Genomic DNA, 17,716 nt, shown 5'->3' on the forward strand with positions numbered 1-17,716 from the left:
GAGTGTGTTTGCAGGCAAGTTTCTGCTGGTGTAATGCATGAGCCCAGTCCTACACCAGCATCGGTGACCTTTCTGCAAGGGGTCTGCTGGCAAGAGAAGAGAGCCATAATCCAGGGGCACCTGCAGTAAAAGTGAGTTTACTTCACCCAAAAATCAGCTGAGGTTAGAGTTACACTGAGAGAGCAGCTAAAAGGAGCAAAGTGCTCCTTCCTGTGAGCAGTGAGCCCTAAGGATCAGAGGAGGGAGGAGGGAAGGGAAAGGGGGACACGCATTAAATACCACTATGGCAGACATACAGCAGCAGTGAGCAGGGCCCTTTGGGGCAGCCTGGCAGAGGCACTGACCTGCTTCTCCTTGCTGACCCCCAAGACTGGGAAGAGGCTGGTCCCATGCCCTGAGGAATGTGCAACTCAGGGATGTCACTATCGAGTAAGAAAGCGGCACAGACTCCAAGCAGGCTGGTTTGCACAACAGCAGCTTTAATGTGAAAAACTCTTCTCTTTTTATAAACAGTTTTGACACATTCTACTTGATTAGCTAATTAACAAAAACATCTTTCTCACAAACAGTCCTTAAGAAGAACAGAAAAAAAACAGAGTAAGAAAACACCACCCGCAGGTTGTTTATAATGACAAGTCATCATCATTTCTCTACAACTCCCTAAAAAGTCTCATAAGTCCACTGTGGGAAAACTACTCTCGTTTTCTCACTCTCTGACCAGGCTGTCCCATCTACACAGGGGCCATTCTGGGCAAACCCAACTTTCACCAGCCTAGAAAAATCCTCACATGAGAATCTCCCTGTCAGGCCCTGCAGTCTCATCTGCCAGCCCCAAGTGCTCTCCCTGCTATCTGGGCAGTGCTGGCAGTGTGCACCCCATGTTGGCAGGTCCTGCCTTTAGCAGAAGGACAGGTATTCCTAAGTGAACAAACCACATATCACCAGGTCTGCAATGCAACAGCCCACCCGCCTCTCTCTTCGTCTTTCTCAAACTGGGCTGCAGGGCAGCTTGAGCAGGGCTGTGATCCTAACACTGTTCAGTAATAATGACTGAAAGAAAGGTGGGAAATGCCTGTTGTAAAATCCCCTGCCACGCTGAGAGCATCTTTCCTGAACCCTGAGGACCAGGGGGACCTGGTAGCAGTTACAATAAAAACTTACCTGGTTCCTGCCCCATCCTCCTGCAGTGGGGGAAGCCTGCCTGATGTTGGTGACTGTTTAGGGAATGGCAGTAATCCTTAATGCTGGAGCAATTCAATGCATTTCCCAGGCTGAACTACCCCTGGACCTGCTTCACAGAGCTCCAGATTTCAGCCCCAGTTAAGTATGGCATGCTGGGCTCTGCAGCTTTCCTGAACACTGTGGGACTGCACAGCACATTGCTGCACATGAAATCATCCTTCTTTGTAAACCCTGGAAGGGTGGAAGAAACACTGGGCAATCATCTGATGCAGTTTGCAGTGATTTGTATTTGTTCTTCCCCCAATACCTTCTGGGCTGATCAGAGTGTGGCCAGCTGTCTGTGAAATATCTTCTTCATTCCCCTTTTCTCCTTCCAGATTTCAAGGCATTTGAAGAAGCTGCTGAACAATTCCAGCCCTACGTCAAGTTCTTTGCCACCTTTGACAAAGGGGTAAGCATCCGCACATCTTCATGGTAGCTCACCTATGCCACCACCTGTTTGCTGAGAGCTCAGGATGTTCCCAGATCTATTGTCTGGTTTCAGCTTCTCATTTTCAGCGTTCCTGGATTTTGTGGAGTGTAGTAATTACATATCCTCTGAACAGAGAGAGACATAGTTTTCCCAGGAAAATCCTGGGAAGCTATGTAGAAACTGTAAGAAACTTAGATGAAAAAATTCAAACAACTATTGTCTCTCTTTCTGTAACCATTGTTTATAGATATAGTTCTCCAAAGTGTGCTATTCATAGTTCACCAATGGTGTGAGATGTTTCTACTTTGAGACCAATCAAGTATCACCTTAGCAAGTCACATTATAAAAAGACCCACTACTTTCATTAAACGTTTTTGCCTTCTGATCCATCTGAAGACTGGAGCCTTCTTTCTGTCCCTGACTCAACAGCATCAGTGGTGTTGGTGTCTGTACTGATATTTTGGCCCTGTTGCAAGACAGAAGGCAATTTCTGCAGCATGGAGACAGGTCCTGATGTGGGTTTGGAACCCAGCCCCTCTAGGTCACAGGCCCTGGGCTGTGGCTTTGCTCTGCCCCAGTGCTTGACACCAGTAGTGGTTTTTTAAACAAGGAGAGATCAATTCTATTTTGTGGGCCACCCCTAGGAGTGCATGCTCTGGGAGAAGCACCTCGATCTCAGGTCTGCCAGCAGCAAAGACTCTGGGTAGGCACAAAGGCACATCAGGCTCTCTCACCTGTGACTTCTGCACTGCAACAGGTTGCCAAGAAGCTTGGCCTAAAGATGAATGAGGTGGACTTCTATGAACCCTTTATGGATGAGCCTGTCCACATCCCTGATAAGCCTTACTCAGAAGAGGAGCTGGTTGATTTTGTGAGAGAGCACAGAAGGTATGTAGCATGCAGGATGCTCCTGGACAAGGGAAGTGGGTTAAGGTGTCTGTCATTGTGACCTTGCCTCTCTAGGGCATCGCTCTCAAAAAACATTATTATGAGTACTTTTGATGATTTTTCTGACCCAGGTTTGAAATTGTAAAATTGCTGTTTTTTCCTACTCCCAGAGGTGCAAGTATCTGTGCAGCAGTCATAGTTCACCACAAGGGAGCTGGGATAACACAGCTTCCCTCCTCCTGCTCTTCCTCCTCCCTGTTTAGTCCTCACTCAAAAAGCAGTGAGCCTGGAAGGCAGTGGAGAGTGAAATACTTGCCCTAATTGCCTATGCTTTTAATTTAGGTCTGTACAGAAGATGACCCTCTCCAAGGCCTCTCAAGCCAAATCCAAATCCTGTCCAATCCCTCCTTCCCAAAAGCAGATTTACTGATTTACTAATGGGTGTATCCCTCTCCTGGTGTCAGATACGTCTGGAGGCAGTCTCTGAGCTCAGACCAAGCTCAGAGGAGCCACAATGGCCTAAGAGGCTCCTGCTGACCATAGGCACAGAGAAGAATCCACAGCTGTTATGGCTGTGTTGAGCCTCATGTGGGAATGATGCTGAGCACCTACAGTGTTTGATCAACTCAGCAGGAGCTGTGGATGCTCGTGCTTTTTGCAATCAGGTTTATTGCACAGTTGCTTAGGGACTCAGCTACAAAAATAGTCTGGAAGTCACTGGAGAGGCTGATCCTGTGTCAAAGCACAGGATTAAGTATAGGGGCACAACTACCCAGAGGTGGTGTATTTTTATACTCTTAGAACCATGCCTTAGGAGAGTGACACAGGCTACCTGCTGCTCCTACAACTGCACTTCTCAGCAGACAACCAAGGGGTCAGATGAGTTTGAGGAAAGCAGGGCCATCTATATTGAGAGGGGATCTCAGATCAGGCTCAGCTGGAGATCTGTGTGCACACAGACAGGAGATCATCTCCAGAATCTGAGACTCGCCAGAAACAGTTCTCTGCTTTTTCTGAAATATGAAGGGCTTCTCTATCTTCCATGTACCCACAATTCACTTTGCTGACCTTCTAGGCTTCTGGGCCTTAGTCCTTCCCATTTTCTTTCCCCCAAGCTCTTTCTGTCAAGCAGCAGCATCAGAAGGCTGATTAAACACAGCCGTCCAAATTTTATCCTAATAAGGCAAACTCTTCACCAGCACAAAATTGCAGTGGAATTTCTCCAAGTCTTAGATATTTCAGGATGTTTTGTGGTGCTTGGTAGAAGCAAGGGGGTGGGCATGTATTTTGCAAGTGCCAAAGCTCAGAAAATAATTAAAAGGAGTCCATAAAGCAATGTGTCTGAAATCCCAAACCTGCCAAGGTGCTGCCATGGCAGGGGAAGAAGCCCGGAGTGACAGTGATATGTTCCCAGAAGCTCATGCTGAGCTTCTCAGAACAGAAGTGCTTCATCCTGCCTTGCCACCAGTAAAGGACCTAAAGCCACAGGCTGGAATTGGTCAGACATGGAGAGGATCTGTAGATTACAATGAAGCAACCTCAGCAGGTGCCATGTGCTGGTTCCCTACAGACAGCTCAGCTGGGCAGCTGCAGGCTGTGGTGGGAAGGTCCATGCTCTCCACAGAAGGTCAGGAAGGTGGTGCTCAGCACCATGGGGTGACCCCTCCAAGGCTGCACAGGTGGGTGTCCATCTGAGCATGGTGGTCACTGCCACTCCAAGGTCCCAGCCCAGATTTCACTCTCAGTTGCACAAATAAAAATTACATGGTGCAGTCTCTGGGTTGGTGCCTCTTTCACATGCAAAATGCTGGGGTTGGGACCCCGACTTGTCTGCAGTTGTGGTGTAGCCACATGGGGGCTCAATTCTGCTCTCGCTTACTTACCCAAACCCCAGCTGCCTCACTCCTCCAACACAGGCAAGTACCCAGAGTCAACACAGCAATCAGTACACGTGGGTGTGCCCAGATCCTTCCCACTGAGTTTCCTTTCTCCAAGAGCTTCCCCCAGAGAACAGCTAGGGAAAGTGTCTTAAAAGCCAAGAACAAGTACACCTAAATACATAATACACATTCACCTGATTTAATCTCTAGTTTTGGACCATCAACAATGAAAGGACTTGCTAGTTCAAAAACTGTATCCTTGATCTTGTGTTTGGTGGCTATTTCTTCAATTTCTATAGCTCTTTTTACCTTATTTCTGTTTTGATGCTGAATGTGCCAAATTGTAATGAGTTCAGCAGCTAAAATATGCATTGTATCAAAAGACCTTTCTTATTTGTTTCGTTTATACCTGCTACCTAATAATTTCTCTGGGCACCTACTAACTCCTTTTTAAAAGGAACAATTATTAATATTTAAGGGAAGAAGAGAATCACAGAATATTCTGAGTTGGAAGGGACCCACAAGGATCATCAATTCCAACTCTTAAGTGAATGACCTTTGCAGGGATCAAATCTGCAACCTTGATGTCATTAGAGCCGTGGCCATGTTCTAAGCTATTCACGTTTTCTTTACCGTTCCCATTTTTTAGCATACCTGCCAAAACCCTCTTCAGTCACCTCTTTCACTAGATAAAGAATTCTTATCTATTTAATCTTCACCAAATAGGAGTCCTTCCATACCTTCACTCACCACTCCCACACTTCCAAGTGCCTTTTTCAGTTGTCCATATTATTTCTGGGATGGCATGACCAGCACTGCACATAACTCCATTGTCATGGCTCGCAGTGTAGCTGTCCACTGCCATAATGGTCTGTTTTACTCCTTGGCCATTTCCCAACTGTTTTCAACCTTCTTTTGGCCTTTTTCCTTTGGAGCTGAATATTTCTCAATTTGTGACACCTGGGCTCCTTTCCTGAGAGGCAAAAATTAATTACAACTAATTTAGAACCAATTGCTGCACCTGTACAATCAGGGCTGGTTTTCTGCAAGTGTGTTACTTGCTATATGTCTGTCTATCATGCAGACACTCAAGTCTCAGGAGATCTTCCATATCAGCTCATAGTCAGGCCTTTGTTGCCAAAGAATTGGATATGATAAGCAAATGCTGCCATATTCCTATTTCCCATCTTTTTCAGATTATGTGAGGCTATGTTATGCATATGATCATGCCAAATAATATGCTGTGAATCTTAATTGGTGAATTCGAATTCCCTCTGTCATGAAAACTGACCATTTATTTCCACCCTTCAATGTTATTAATCCACAGGAGATTCTCCTTCTCTGATCTAACTGGAGCTCAGTTCTGTGGTTCCTCAGGTCCATTAGGAAACTCTAAAAAGTGTTGTTCCCTTGTTTCCATTGCTCTGTTTGTTAGGCAAACTGAAGTGGCAGGTTACACATCTCACTTATTCCACCTTGGTCTGGCAACACACTGCCACTCCTACCAATCAGTTCTAAAACCTCCCAGACTGACACTTCTCTTTGCAGCTGGTCCTGGGGCAGGTCAGCCAGGGAGACCTGCTCTGCTGGGGAATCCTCCCCAGACAGCTGATACCACAGCAAACAGATGTGCAAAGGATGATTTGTGTTTGTCTTCTATGGCTTTGTGTTCCTTGGTTGCCCCTCCAACACCACAGTCAACTCTCAGCCTGCCAGGCTTCCTGCTACAGATGTGTCTGAAAATTAATATTTTTTCCTTTATGAACCACTTCTCAAAAACAATTTCTTTGACCAGTCTTAGCGTTTAAATTTTCTTGTCAGTAGTCGTTAGGGTCCAAATTTTCTTCCCAGAGTTAATTCTGTCTTCTTTGCTTCCACAGAGGTGGGAAAGATTTCTGTTCTGAAATTTTGATGGGGTGAAACCAGGAGAAAGGGGAGCCAGAGCCCATTAGGAATGTCCCAGGGACTCCAAAAGAAAAGTGTTTGCTGTCTCATGCTCTCAGCACAGACAGAACAGTCTGCCATGTGTGGGACTAATTCATCAGCACATCCCAGCACAGAGAGGTGTCTCACCTTCCCAAGCAGAAACAGTGGCTGCAGTGACTCCAGTGGGGCCATGGGCAGGGTTTTATCACCAAAAATAAAGGCATAAATTGACCAACAGTGCTCCCATTCTTGCATTCAAAATGTGGTGGCTGACTCCAGCCACCAGCCAAACCTGCCCATGGTGACTTTCCCATGATGCTGACAGTGTCACAGGTGGCAGTGCTGGATATGTCCTCAAAGAGCATTTCTGTCTCCCTTGCAGGGCCACCTTGAGGAAGCTGCGCCCAGAGGACATGTTTGAGACGTGGGTAAGCACGTGTGGTGGGAACCATCATGTCCCCTGCCAGCTTCCAACAAGAAACTGCTGCTCAAGAGCTGCAGCCTCTGCCTGGGCAAAACAGTACCTTTCCTTCCTTGCAAAGCTACTCTCTCTCTTCTGGGAAAAAGGGAAAGCCTTGTCTGCGCTGCCGAGTGCCTCAGTTCAAACAGGGTGCTCAAAGGCTTTGTGCAGCAGTGATGGAAAGCTGGCCTGGCTCCTGCTTGTTTCACAGAGGGAAGGAGGAGGGAAAGCTAAGCAGTGTGCCAGGCAGGTGTGGGGCCCATGAGTGGTCCTGCCCAAGGATGCTCCATCTCAGCTAAGTGCTGAGGACATCAGAGCTGCTGGTGGGGTGATTTCTGTGGCCTGCTCACTGGGTGAGCTATGGAGATTGTGCAGATGTCCCACGGAAACTCACAGAGTCATAGACTGGTTTGGGTTCAAAAGGACCTTAAAGATCATCTGGTTCCAATCCCCTGCTGTGGCAGGGACACATTCCACTAGACCAGGTTGCCCAAAGCCCCATCCAACCTGACCCTGCACACTTCCAGGGACTGGGGCATCCAACACTTCTCTGGACAACCTATTCTAGTCCCTCACTACCCTCGCAGTAAGGAATTGCTTCCTAACATCCGGTCTAAATCTACCCTCTTTCAGTTTAAATCCATTCTCCCCCATCCTGTCACTACATGTCCTTGTAAAAGTACAAGAGCACTTGAACAATTCAAAATGGAAGTGAAGGCAGGCAGTACAGTTAATTATACAGATTTCAAAACAGATCGTGTATTGACTGCACTTCTCACAGTGCAAGCAAGATGCAAATCAGCAACTGTGAAGAACTAACCTGCATTTTGGCCCCTATTGCACACAGAGGACTCTTGGGGTCTGCAGGGGTGGGGAAGAGAAGGGTGAAAATGAAGGAAAAATTGTGTATATCAAAATTATCCCTTCACTGTGAGTGAATATGGTGTTAAAAGCTAGTCAGGGGCTCTCAAGTGCCAGATGAATGCTGAAAAACAAGGCTGAACAGGTGCTTTACAGACACTAAGGAAGATGCAGTCATTCTTCCAAAAGACTTGACACATTTATAACAGCATTTAGATGTCCCCTTCTTGGCTGTGTAACATGAAACACCACGGGACTCCAAAGTGGCAAAAACCTTGGGAGTCTTTAATACAGCAAGGCAAGAGGTAATAAAACTGAACCAGGAGTTATGAGCCACTTAGGCACAATAGCTTTTCATTTTGTTTTGAAATACAGATTCTGTATGGAACACAGCTTCCAAGATCCACCAAAAATCCTCCAAGGTTTTTAATGGCACTTCAGTGAGACCCAAAATACACGAGCAGTGGTTTCACTTTCATACTGGCCATATTCTAAAACAGCCTCATGAAAAGTGTGAATTCCCAATGGTGGGATGCTTGCTCAACAGCAGCCTGGGAATAGAGCTTGCCTCTGCTACGAGCAGTGGGCTCATAACTACAGAAGGCAGGAGGCTGGATTCTGATCTCACTGCCAGGTCACAACATCCTCAGTGCCTTCACTGGAGTTAGTCCAGTTTTGTCTGCTGCCTTGCAGGCCAGAATAGAGCTGCATTATATCGGTACATACATGTAATTATGTATGGCACATAGAGATATAATTTTTATATTGCTGTCTGACAATGCTGCTGGTGAATATGAAGAAAAAGCAACAGTGTAAATTTTGCCAGCTCTAAGTGGTCTGAATCCCAAGTAAATCCGCCTGGAATGTCCCGGTGAAAACGTATTCCCCAAAGATGTCCACAAAGGCTGAGCATCCGCTATTGTTTTTAAAGATAATGTTTTCCACTTAATCTTTCAGGGTTTTTTTTCCCTTTCAGTATTTGATGGTGGCTTTTTCACCTCTGGGCTCAGAAGGGAAAAGAAATTAGCATTTAGATGGGAATTTTTGCTTGCATTAAAACCAATTGAAATGGAAACTGGGACCGACAGCGGGTGAGGAAGGCGAAACCGATCCATGGGATAATTCAGAGATGACATTCATAGCAGGCAGATGATGAACCGGCCAGCAGATCCATTGGCCTTTGCCAATATCATTACTCATGTGTTTCATGGAGAAAAGTAATCCACCAGGCTGTAATTTCTGTCCTCCACTCACTGGAGCCCTGAAATGAGCCCCCCACTCAACTTCCCTCACTGCTCTCGGAGACCCTCACCTAAAGCAGAGACCCTTCACCTCCAAATAGGGGCCCAAATGAGCCACCCTGCCTCTCATATTGGGAGAAAACCTCCTTTGCTGGCCCAAAGGAGCTGAGCATGGTGGCAGATATTTGTTTCCTTGCAAACCACCCCCCTGGGAGCTGAAAATTAATGAGGGTAGGTGGTCTCAGGCATGAAGGGGGAGCCTCTATTCTCGTCCTAGAGAGCCCTTGAGCTTTTCTGCAGAGAAGCTTTTGCCTCACATCATCAGAAGCTCCCTTGCCATTGCCAACATGGTGCCCACATAATTTTTATCTGAAGAGTTTCAGCAACACTACCCAAACTACCCCCTTCAGCACTAAATACCTTCATGAGGCAGCCTCACCTCAGCTCCCATTTCTGGTTTCTCAGTGGGGCTCTAGTCAAGCCTGCCTTTGTAATTGCCCTTTTTGAAGGCATCCCACTGCTCCTGTCTCCAGCAACCACCCAGACTCTGTCCTCCCTCCCTGGCCCATCAGTAATAGTTGTGTTGTTTCCAGGAGGATGACATGGAGGGTATTCACATCGTAGCCTTTGCTGAAGAAGATGACCCAGGTAGGAGCACATTTTCTTCCTTGGTAACTCTTCATCCCTCAAGAAAGTGTATTTTCATATGCTTTGTTTGCATTGTAAACACCTACTGGGTGTTTATGCTACCAGGTGTGCTAGCCAGGACTCAAATTTTGGATAGAAATGGATGATTGCCTGGGGAAAAAAAAATCATTCCTTCTGCCCCAGTACCAGGATTCGCTCCCTAAGTCTGCATCCATCTTGCTGTGCAGCTCTGGGAGAGTGCTGGGGGCTGGGTGTGGGATAGGCATGTGGGAAACACAAAGCCACCGGCTCCTGAAAAGCCGTGGCATCGGTGCTTCTCAGAGCCATCAGCAAATCGGAAAGCTTTGGCCTCTTGTGGGCTCAGTTCCTCCTCAGCACAAGAAAATAGTGACATTGTTTCACTCCACGGAAGGATTATGGGGCTTAATTCATGTGTAACTAATTTCAATACCCGAGGAGGATGCTTGAAATTAAAAGTCTTATTATCAAAAGAAAGCGCTGGGAGACAGCATTTTAATGAGAACTATAAACAACTCCTGTGTGCATAGGGGAGCCCGGGAAGCTGGAAACCCCACAAGCAAAAAGTGCCTGTGCATTTGCAGGAGAGTTGCATGGTTCATATATCATTTCAGATGGTTTTGAGTTCCTGGAAATCCTGAAGCAGGTTGCCAGGGACAACACCGATAATCCCGACCTGAGCATTGTCTGGATTGACCCTGACGACTTTCCTTTGGTGAGTGGCAGAGGATCTTTGCCTTTCTTGCTTTAATTCATGGATGGGATGGGCATGAGGGGGTGTGAGGGGGTGTGCATGTGCACACACGAGTGCAGGAATTGCCCCAGGGAATGTGGGACAGGGAAGGATGGGAAACTGGCCCTTGAAAGCTGCTTGTTTGGTCTGCCTCCCAAGAAGGCACTGTCTTGGGAACACCCCCGGAGTTGGCGCTTTCCTTTGCCATGTGTGGCAGCCCAAGCTTGTGTTCAGCCTCTCCTTTCTCCATGCACACATGGATGCACATTCCTCATCCCAGACACCCCTGACTGAGCCTTGTGTCTCACTCCTGCAGCTCATCACTTACTGGGAGAAGACCTTCAAGATCGACCTGTTCAGACCACAGATCGGGGTGGTGAACGTCACAGATGTGAGTAGCACGTGCCCAGAAAATCCAGTAATCCCAAAATTAGGATGCTGGAAAGGTTGGGTCCAGAGGGACACTGGAATCAGTGGGATTTCCACTGTTAAGTGCAGGTAGAACAGGGAAAAAATTGAAGGCCTCACCCTTCCCACATGGCGCAGGGTTTGTAACAGCTCTGATGTCAGGCTTGAGGGCTTTAGTCAGTGTTTCTGCTGCCAAACCACACACAAACCACATCTGCTGGGGACAGCACCAGCCTCTGTGGCCTGGGATTCAGAGCTTTGCCCAGTTTGGTTTCAAGGTCTTGCATTTGCACCCCAACTCACAGCACTCACCTTTGTCCATTCCCTCCTCCGACTGCTTGGGTGGCTTTGTGGAGGAAAAAGTGTGTGTAGGGGGAAAAGAAAGCCATGCTTAGGGGAGGAGAAGAGGAGTAAAACGAGGTTGTTTTTTTCTACAGAAGCAAAAGGGCACAGCTTGAGTGTAGGAGGGAAAGATTGTCCCCAGCAGATGGCAGGGAGAAACTGCACAGCTTGAAAAAAGCTAAATAAACACACAGCTTTAACAGAAGTACAGCATAAACTGGTAATCAAGGAATCCTGCTGCCGTAAGGAGGGTGCATTGGTGTTCATCCAGGCCCTCCTCCCCTTCAGCCCCTGCTGTGCAGGTAGTGTTGGTGGGATTCGGGTGGGAAGAGGGGACCTGGCTGCCCCACACCTGGTGGCAGTGAAGGTTTCCCCACCATCCCACAGGAGCAGCTGCAGAGGGACACCTTCAGAGGCAACTAGGTGCTACTTTGGCACAGCTGAGGGAGCACAACACCCACAGCACCCACAGCTGTGCTACTGGGACAAGTTTCTAGCAGCTACTGTTTTCACTGTGGTAGCCTTCAAGCCAGAAATCACGGGACTGATCTCAGGTTGCCCATACACAGTGAGCTTTTAAGGCAGGTGGGAGAGGGACCCGCCTGACCCTCACCAGCAGAGATCTCAGGAGAGCTGCTGAGTGCAATGGAACAGCCCTGACACAGAGAGAAACCATTCTTTCCTCTTTCTGACAATAACAGTCCAGATGATCAGGGAGCCCATAATGCAGCATGCTCCTGCCTAAAATGTTACCTTAGTTTATTTTTAACATTTAAGTGCTGGGTGTTTGTATTAATCTCTTTTAAATGAACCTATGTAAGTGTCTCTGGAAGCAGAAATGTAAGTGTCTCTGGAAGGAGAAATCTCTCCACCACAGAAGTGTTTGTAAATTGGTGCTTGACTTCATGTTTGAAAAAATTTGAGTCATAAGTGAACTTGATGTTTCATCAGAAGAGAGCAGAGAGGGACTTAAAATTGGGACAAATGTGTGGGGCTGGGTGCTGGTTTGGCTCAACACTTCCAGTCTCCACATTGTCTCTCCTGTACTGCCCCAGAAAAAGAGGGACAGCAAGGGTGTACTGGATGGTTGTGCCTCCTGTTACAACAGATGCTGTAAGGCTGTAACATAGGAGACCTGGTGGGGAAGGCAAAGCAATGGTGTCATGAAGAAAGCAGAGTCCTTGGATCTTGCTCATCCCGCTGAAGTGGTTGAGAGGCTGAATTGGGAGTCAGGGAGTAGTTTCAGCCCTGGCTGCATGTGAGCTTTTTGCCTGTACTAGAGCAGTACTCCACCAGACCGTGGGGCAGACACCTAGAGAATGAAGACCCAGTGAGTTAATGCTTCTTAGCAGAATTGTTAAGGGAGAGACAAAAGGAAAAAGGCCAACATAGCACCTGTCACCTAAGACCATGAGAGAAATGAATAAACAAGCCAGAAAAAGAGCCCAAGTCTTCCATCCTTATGCCCTTAACACAGTATCTCCCTTCTTTATATTTACTGTGACTGGGCATGTTTAAGTCACGTCCAAGCTACATTAAACAGCACTCAATGGAAGTTCATGGAAGTGGGATTATCAGTGGCCTGAGAATCATATAGAAAGCAGAATTAGGTAAGAACATATGCCTTATTATTCAGCAGTCACTCTGAGACCTGTAAAAACTCCTGCATTATCTGGCTTTGATATAGTAAATGTTTCAAGCTGTTGATTACAGTATTTGCAGGTTTTATTTCATTCCTCTTAAGTCCTTTATTTCTCGAGAGAGATTTAAGAAAGTTCTAGGTTGGCAGGTGATATCTAAAACAAACACTGAGCTCATTTTATTATTTCAGTGTTTCATCACTGCATTCAGCCAAGTTACACAGGTACAAAGTGGGACTTACACAACAGAGTGAAAATAAACACTGCTGTTGGCTTCAGTGGACATAACCCTCGTGACCCCATCACTTCTGTAAAAACCTGCCAATGCAAACACCAGAGCTCCCAGCAGCCCCACCTGGCTCATCACATTGTGGTGACTGTGGCTCAGGACTAGGGCCATGATGCCCTGCAAAATATCACTGCTTTATTTGCACAGCACCTTCTTGAGGTGACATGGAGCTACTCCTCTTCCCATTATTTAAAAGTGTCACTTTTTTCCGCACGAACACTCCTGAGGTTGGGAACATTAACATTTTAGTGAAGCAAGGACTGCATGCCTCTCCAGAGTTCTTTTTTATTGCAGTTTTGGTGATTTAGGAGGAAAATATTGTATGGGAGACACAGCTTTCCTTGAGCAGAAATTGGTCTGGCTTTTTAGCAAGCCATAAATCAAAGAGAATTAAATACCACAGACAGGGAAAGAAGTTGGATGCATTTGCAAAAGCTGATAGTTGTCTTCTGATATGTGAAGTTGCTTCTGCAACATCAAATGCTAAATGAGATAAACCTCATAATGCCTCTGCAAAACAGGAGGCTGATCCTGTTTTATGGAGGGGAGACAGTGAACAGAAAGGGGCTTATTCAGGCATTTACCCAAGGAACTTATAGCAAAGCAGAAAGGAAAACTTTCATTTCTAGACCTCGGAGACCAAATAATCATGCTGTCCCTGGGTAACAGACACAAATTTGCTGTTGTCTTCATACTGAATTCTCCCATCCCTTTTGGTTTATGGAAGTAATGCAGACAGCTGGGGGGAAAAAGCAGGGGCACCTGCAGGACAGGGCATTGGTGTTTCTCACCACTCTTCAGCTGAGATCCATGGTGTGCATGGGAGCATGGCTGAGATGATCTAAGGGAAGGGTCTTCCAAGAGCAGGAGCCATTATCACACATGGAGAGTCCTGAGCAAGGTCCTGAGGCAAAGGTGATTGTAAAAGAGGCTGGGGAGAAATGGTGCTGGGGGTTGTGAAGGCTCCAAGGAAGAGGTCCCAGAAGGGTTCTGGATGGAAGGAGGGAACCACTGTGATGTCCTGCAAACTGGGGTGATGCAATGGGTGCTGGCAGAGGTCTCTTTGATACCTCTTTACCTAGATTGGAGTCTACAGAACTGTCCAGATGGAGTGAGGAATGCATCAGGTGGGCAGTGCTCCTGCTCACAGCTATAGGCAGCAGGCACACATCTCATCAGGGCACACAGCACCACACACTCCCATAAACCTGCTGAGCAGCCCCACTGCCCTGGTCAGACACAGCAGCACTCCAGGGGGAGGTGGGGATCTCTGCATGGGCAGAGAGATGCTCTGGCTGAGCCTGCCCACAGGCTGTACAAAGAGGGAGCCAATGCCCTGCATCCCAGCCGTGCTCCTGCCCTCTGCCCCCAACAGCTGTGTCCCACCTCTTCCCTGTGTCCCTGAGGGCAGCTAACCCTCATCACCTGTCCCCACAGGCTGACAGTGTCTGGATGGACATCAGAGATGATGACGACCTGCCCACAGCCGAGGAGCTGGAGGACTGGATAGAGGATGTGCTTTCTGGGAAGATAAACACCGAAGATGATGATGACGATGAAGATGACGACGATGATGATGATGACGATGATGATGACGACGACGATGATGACGACGATGATGATGATGATGACGATGATGACGACTAACTGTGACTCTGTGCAGTTTGACTTGTGGGGCCCGAGAGCCCCGGCCCTGCGGCAGGTCCCTCCATCGGAAGACCTTTGTTTGAGCATCAGCAAGCACCGCTGCTCCTCTTTTCCCCCAGCCCCGCTCCCCCTGCCCTCGCCCTTGCCGGGAGCCCCTCGCCTGATTCCCAGCGGTGCTGAGCCACCGGGACTGCCCCTGCGGAGGGCAGCGCCTGCAGGCACCCAGCACCGCTGCCAATCACGCCTCCTTAGCAAGGACTGTAGGAATCTGCAGGGAATCTGCCCCCAGTGTCCCAGGGCAGGAGAAAAGTGCCTGCCTGCTTGCTGCCAGAGGGACGCAGGGAGCCAGTTTGTATTTTCTGTGTTCATCAGCCCAGCACTTAACATCCAAAGACCAAATCTCACTTCAAGACATAGGGAAAACCCTAACTGTAAAGTTTAGCCCTTTTATTAAACACAATGCCCTTTGCAGCTACTCTGCCAAGACCACTCAATCCTGCAAGTTCTGCTGTGGGAGTCTGTAGCTACTCCCTAACATGCTATGAGCCAGAAAAATGCTTTGGGAGGGGAGGGAGGTTTTAGGGATGCTATTAAAGTTTTCAGTGATTCCACATAACGACAGGATATTCTTGTCTGGCAGCGCAATGCAAAACCAAACACCGGCTCCCCTGTCTGAACCTCTTTCTTCTTGAAAGCTCAGGCCACAGCTGGGGTCAGTGCAGGGACCCTGATATGAGACACAAGGCTCATGAGTTCCTGAACTGCTGGACAGGCTGGTCCAGCTCTGAGCACAGTGTGAGTCCAAACCGCTGAGTCTGAAGATCATGGCACTGAGCCAAGCCAATGGAAACATCCACAGCGGCCCACCCTGAAGCACTCCTATTCCCCATGACCTTCCAGCTTCTGCTGACTTCACCCAAAGCCCATGCAGCATCTTTTCTCATGATCAAGATGTTGGGAGGGAACACATCCATCCAAACACGTTAGACAGTGGATGAGGTGCATTGGGGTGTGAGCAGCAGAGGTATTCAAGCTGTTTGGCTTTTGAGTATTTAGTTGCACAGCTACTCCCTACCTAGAGACTCAGATGTCCCATGTGAGAAGCCTCTCTAAGCTGCAGGCTGAGAAAGAGTTGAGGGTGCCAGTTTGCAGTCAGGGGGTCACTCACAAAGCCCAGGGTCTGTACCATGGTCCGGCGAGTGCAGCACCATCCAAGTGCAGGTCACTGTGGCAGCATTAGGTCTCCCTGCTTTTCCATGCTGGCAGATTTCAATTTTCTCAGCTTCTTATGTTTGGCAATAGTGCAATGAATGGAGAGTTCAGACATGGTGTTATCTTTATAAATACATTTATAAAGATGTTGTGCAGTTGTTCAGAGTTGCTAGCATAGGTAGTGTACACATCTCTCTTGCTACAAACAAAAAACATTGTTCTGACCATCCTTATACTGGCTTAGGACAGAGGGACGTGATGTGAGGGGAAATAACAGCGTGAGGGACAGAAGAATCAGAGTTACACGAGTGTGAATCTTGGTGAGAAACGAGGTTTACACACTATATATTTCCTTTATCAGATGAACTGCAAAGCAAGATTTTATAATTTTTTTTCTTGCCTGTTGATCAGTTTCTTTGACTCCCTCTCTCTACATTAGCTGAAATAGAAATTTGAAACTACTGGTATGAAAAAGCTGAAGTATTGATATGTTCCCATATGTGGCATATCCCCATGCTGGAAAATTCCAGTATGAACAACACATAGCTGGATTTCTCTCTGTCTCAAAGCACTAGAATCAATACTGTGCTGACATGGTACATGGCTGTAGGCCAAGCTAGCTCCTTGCTGAGCATCAAACCCTCAACATGTGCTTCTCAGACACAGCTTGTTAGAAGAATAGACAAGGCAGCAAAGCCCCCAGGTCAACCATTTGCTCTTCTGTGCTTTCTTATGATTGCTTAGAAGATGAACCAAGTTTGTGCAGGAAGAACAATCAACTGGTTGCTCTGAGGTGATGAATAACTTTCAAAAGTCTTGAAATTCAGTGTCCTCTCAGCATGGAGGTCTCCTCCTCTCTTCCATTCACACCCTACTCTCTGCTGGCTGACAGGGTGCCCAGCACTCTCCTTCTGCTTTTCTTCAAGGTTTGCTGGAGGACCCCAGCTCAGAGAGGGAGCAAGCAGGACTCAAGGTCTCATTCACCCACACTGGTAAGGAGCAAGAAGAGGCAGAAGTAGCCCTCTGGTAGCCTCCTGGCCTGTGATTAAGGGACAACTACTGACCTGAGGAAAGAACTAGCTTATCTTTACCTTTGGGCTATTCCCAGGAGCAAATCATGCACAGTTTCACCCTGCATAAGGTAACAGCCTGCACTGGCCATCAGTCACTCCAAACACAAAGAATAATGAAAAGTTCCTCTACTGCCTTTTCTTACTGGCACAATCTCCAGCCATGCCAAGTGCCTGAGTGCTTTCTGTGTGCTCCTCTCCCCCTGTGGATGCCCCTCTGCTCTGAAGTGCCCCACTCTAGATGCTCTGAGAGGCGCAGATTGCCCAGGCAGAGCAGGTAGACCCTGGAGACAGCACTAGGGACATGTTCAAGTGCACAGGTGTTCCACAGGCACTTGAACAAGTCAGAGCATGGGGGAAAAGAAATAAATAATGTAGATGTGTAGAGGCTGAACTCATACTGGGGAGTGGTGCCAGTTGTTTATGGAAAGTTTCCCTTGAGTTATGCAGGAAAGAGCTAATCCTCCAGCTGCCACTCCTTCGCGGTGCCAGGGATGGGGCTGCCCTTTCTCTCTTCCCTCAGTCTGCCATGGCAGTTCTCAGCATTGACTTTGCCCACAAACAGGAACTGTTTATTGTCAGCTTTTGGGACAATCACACAAAAAGTTAGGAAAGCGTTGCCACAGAGGAAGGATTGCAGCAATGAGGATGAGTGGGCAGCAAAGCTTTTTCCATTAACACCTTGTCTGCCCCAAGATCCTAATGACCAAACAGCTGAAGGACACAATGTCCCTTGTGAAGGAGAAGGCAGCTTGAATTTGAGTGTTTTGCTTGCAGGGACAGGTAAGACACTGGTGTG

The 17,716-nt window shown here is 47.6% G+C and overlaps 1 protein-coding gene across 1 annotated transcript in view; it reads left to right on the top strand.

Moving 5' to 3' along the window:
* The window catches only part of CASQ2 (calsequestrin 2), a 35,538-nt gene extending 18,426 nt beyond the window's left edge, over nt 1-17,112 (top strand). Inside the window, exons 5-11 of the mRNA XM_030945080.1 lie at nt 1,560-1,633; nt 2,412-2,542; nt 6,731-6,776; nt 9,504-9,558; nt 10,191-10,291; nt 10,626-10,700; nt 14,426-17,112. Of these exons, the coding sequence (XP_030800940.1) occupies nt 1,560-1,633; nt 2,412-2,542; nt 6,731-6,776; nt 9,504-9,558; nt 10,191-10,291; nt 10,626-10,700; nt 14,426-14,635 (692 nt within the window). The 3' untranslated portion in view covers nt 14,636-17,112. The remainder of the gene's footprint in view (nt 1-1,559; nt 1,634-2,411; nt 2,543-6,730; nt 6,777-9,503; nt 9,559-10,190; nt 10,292-10,625; nt 10,701-14,425) is intronic.
* Nucleotides 17,113-17,716: the final 604 nt, after the last annotated feature.

Source organism: Camarhynchus parvulus, chromosome 1, assembly GCF_901933205.1.
Source record: "Camarhynchus parvulus chromosome 1, STF_HiC, whole genome shotgun sequence".
In the NCBI taxonomy this organism is placed as follows: Eukaryota; Metazoa; Chordata; class Aves; order Passeriformes; family Thraupidae; genus Camarhynchus; species Camarhynchus parvulus.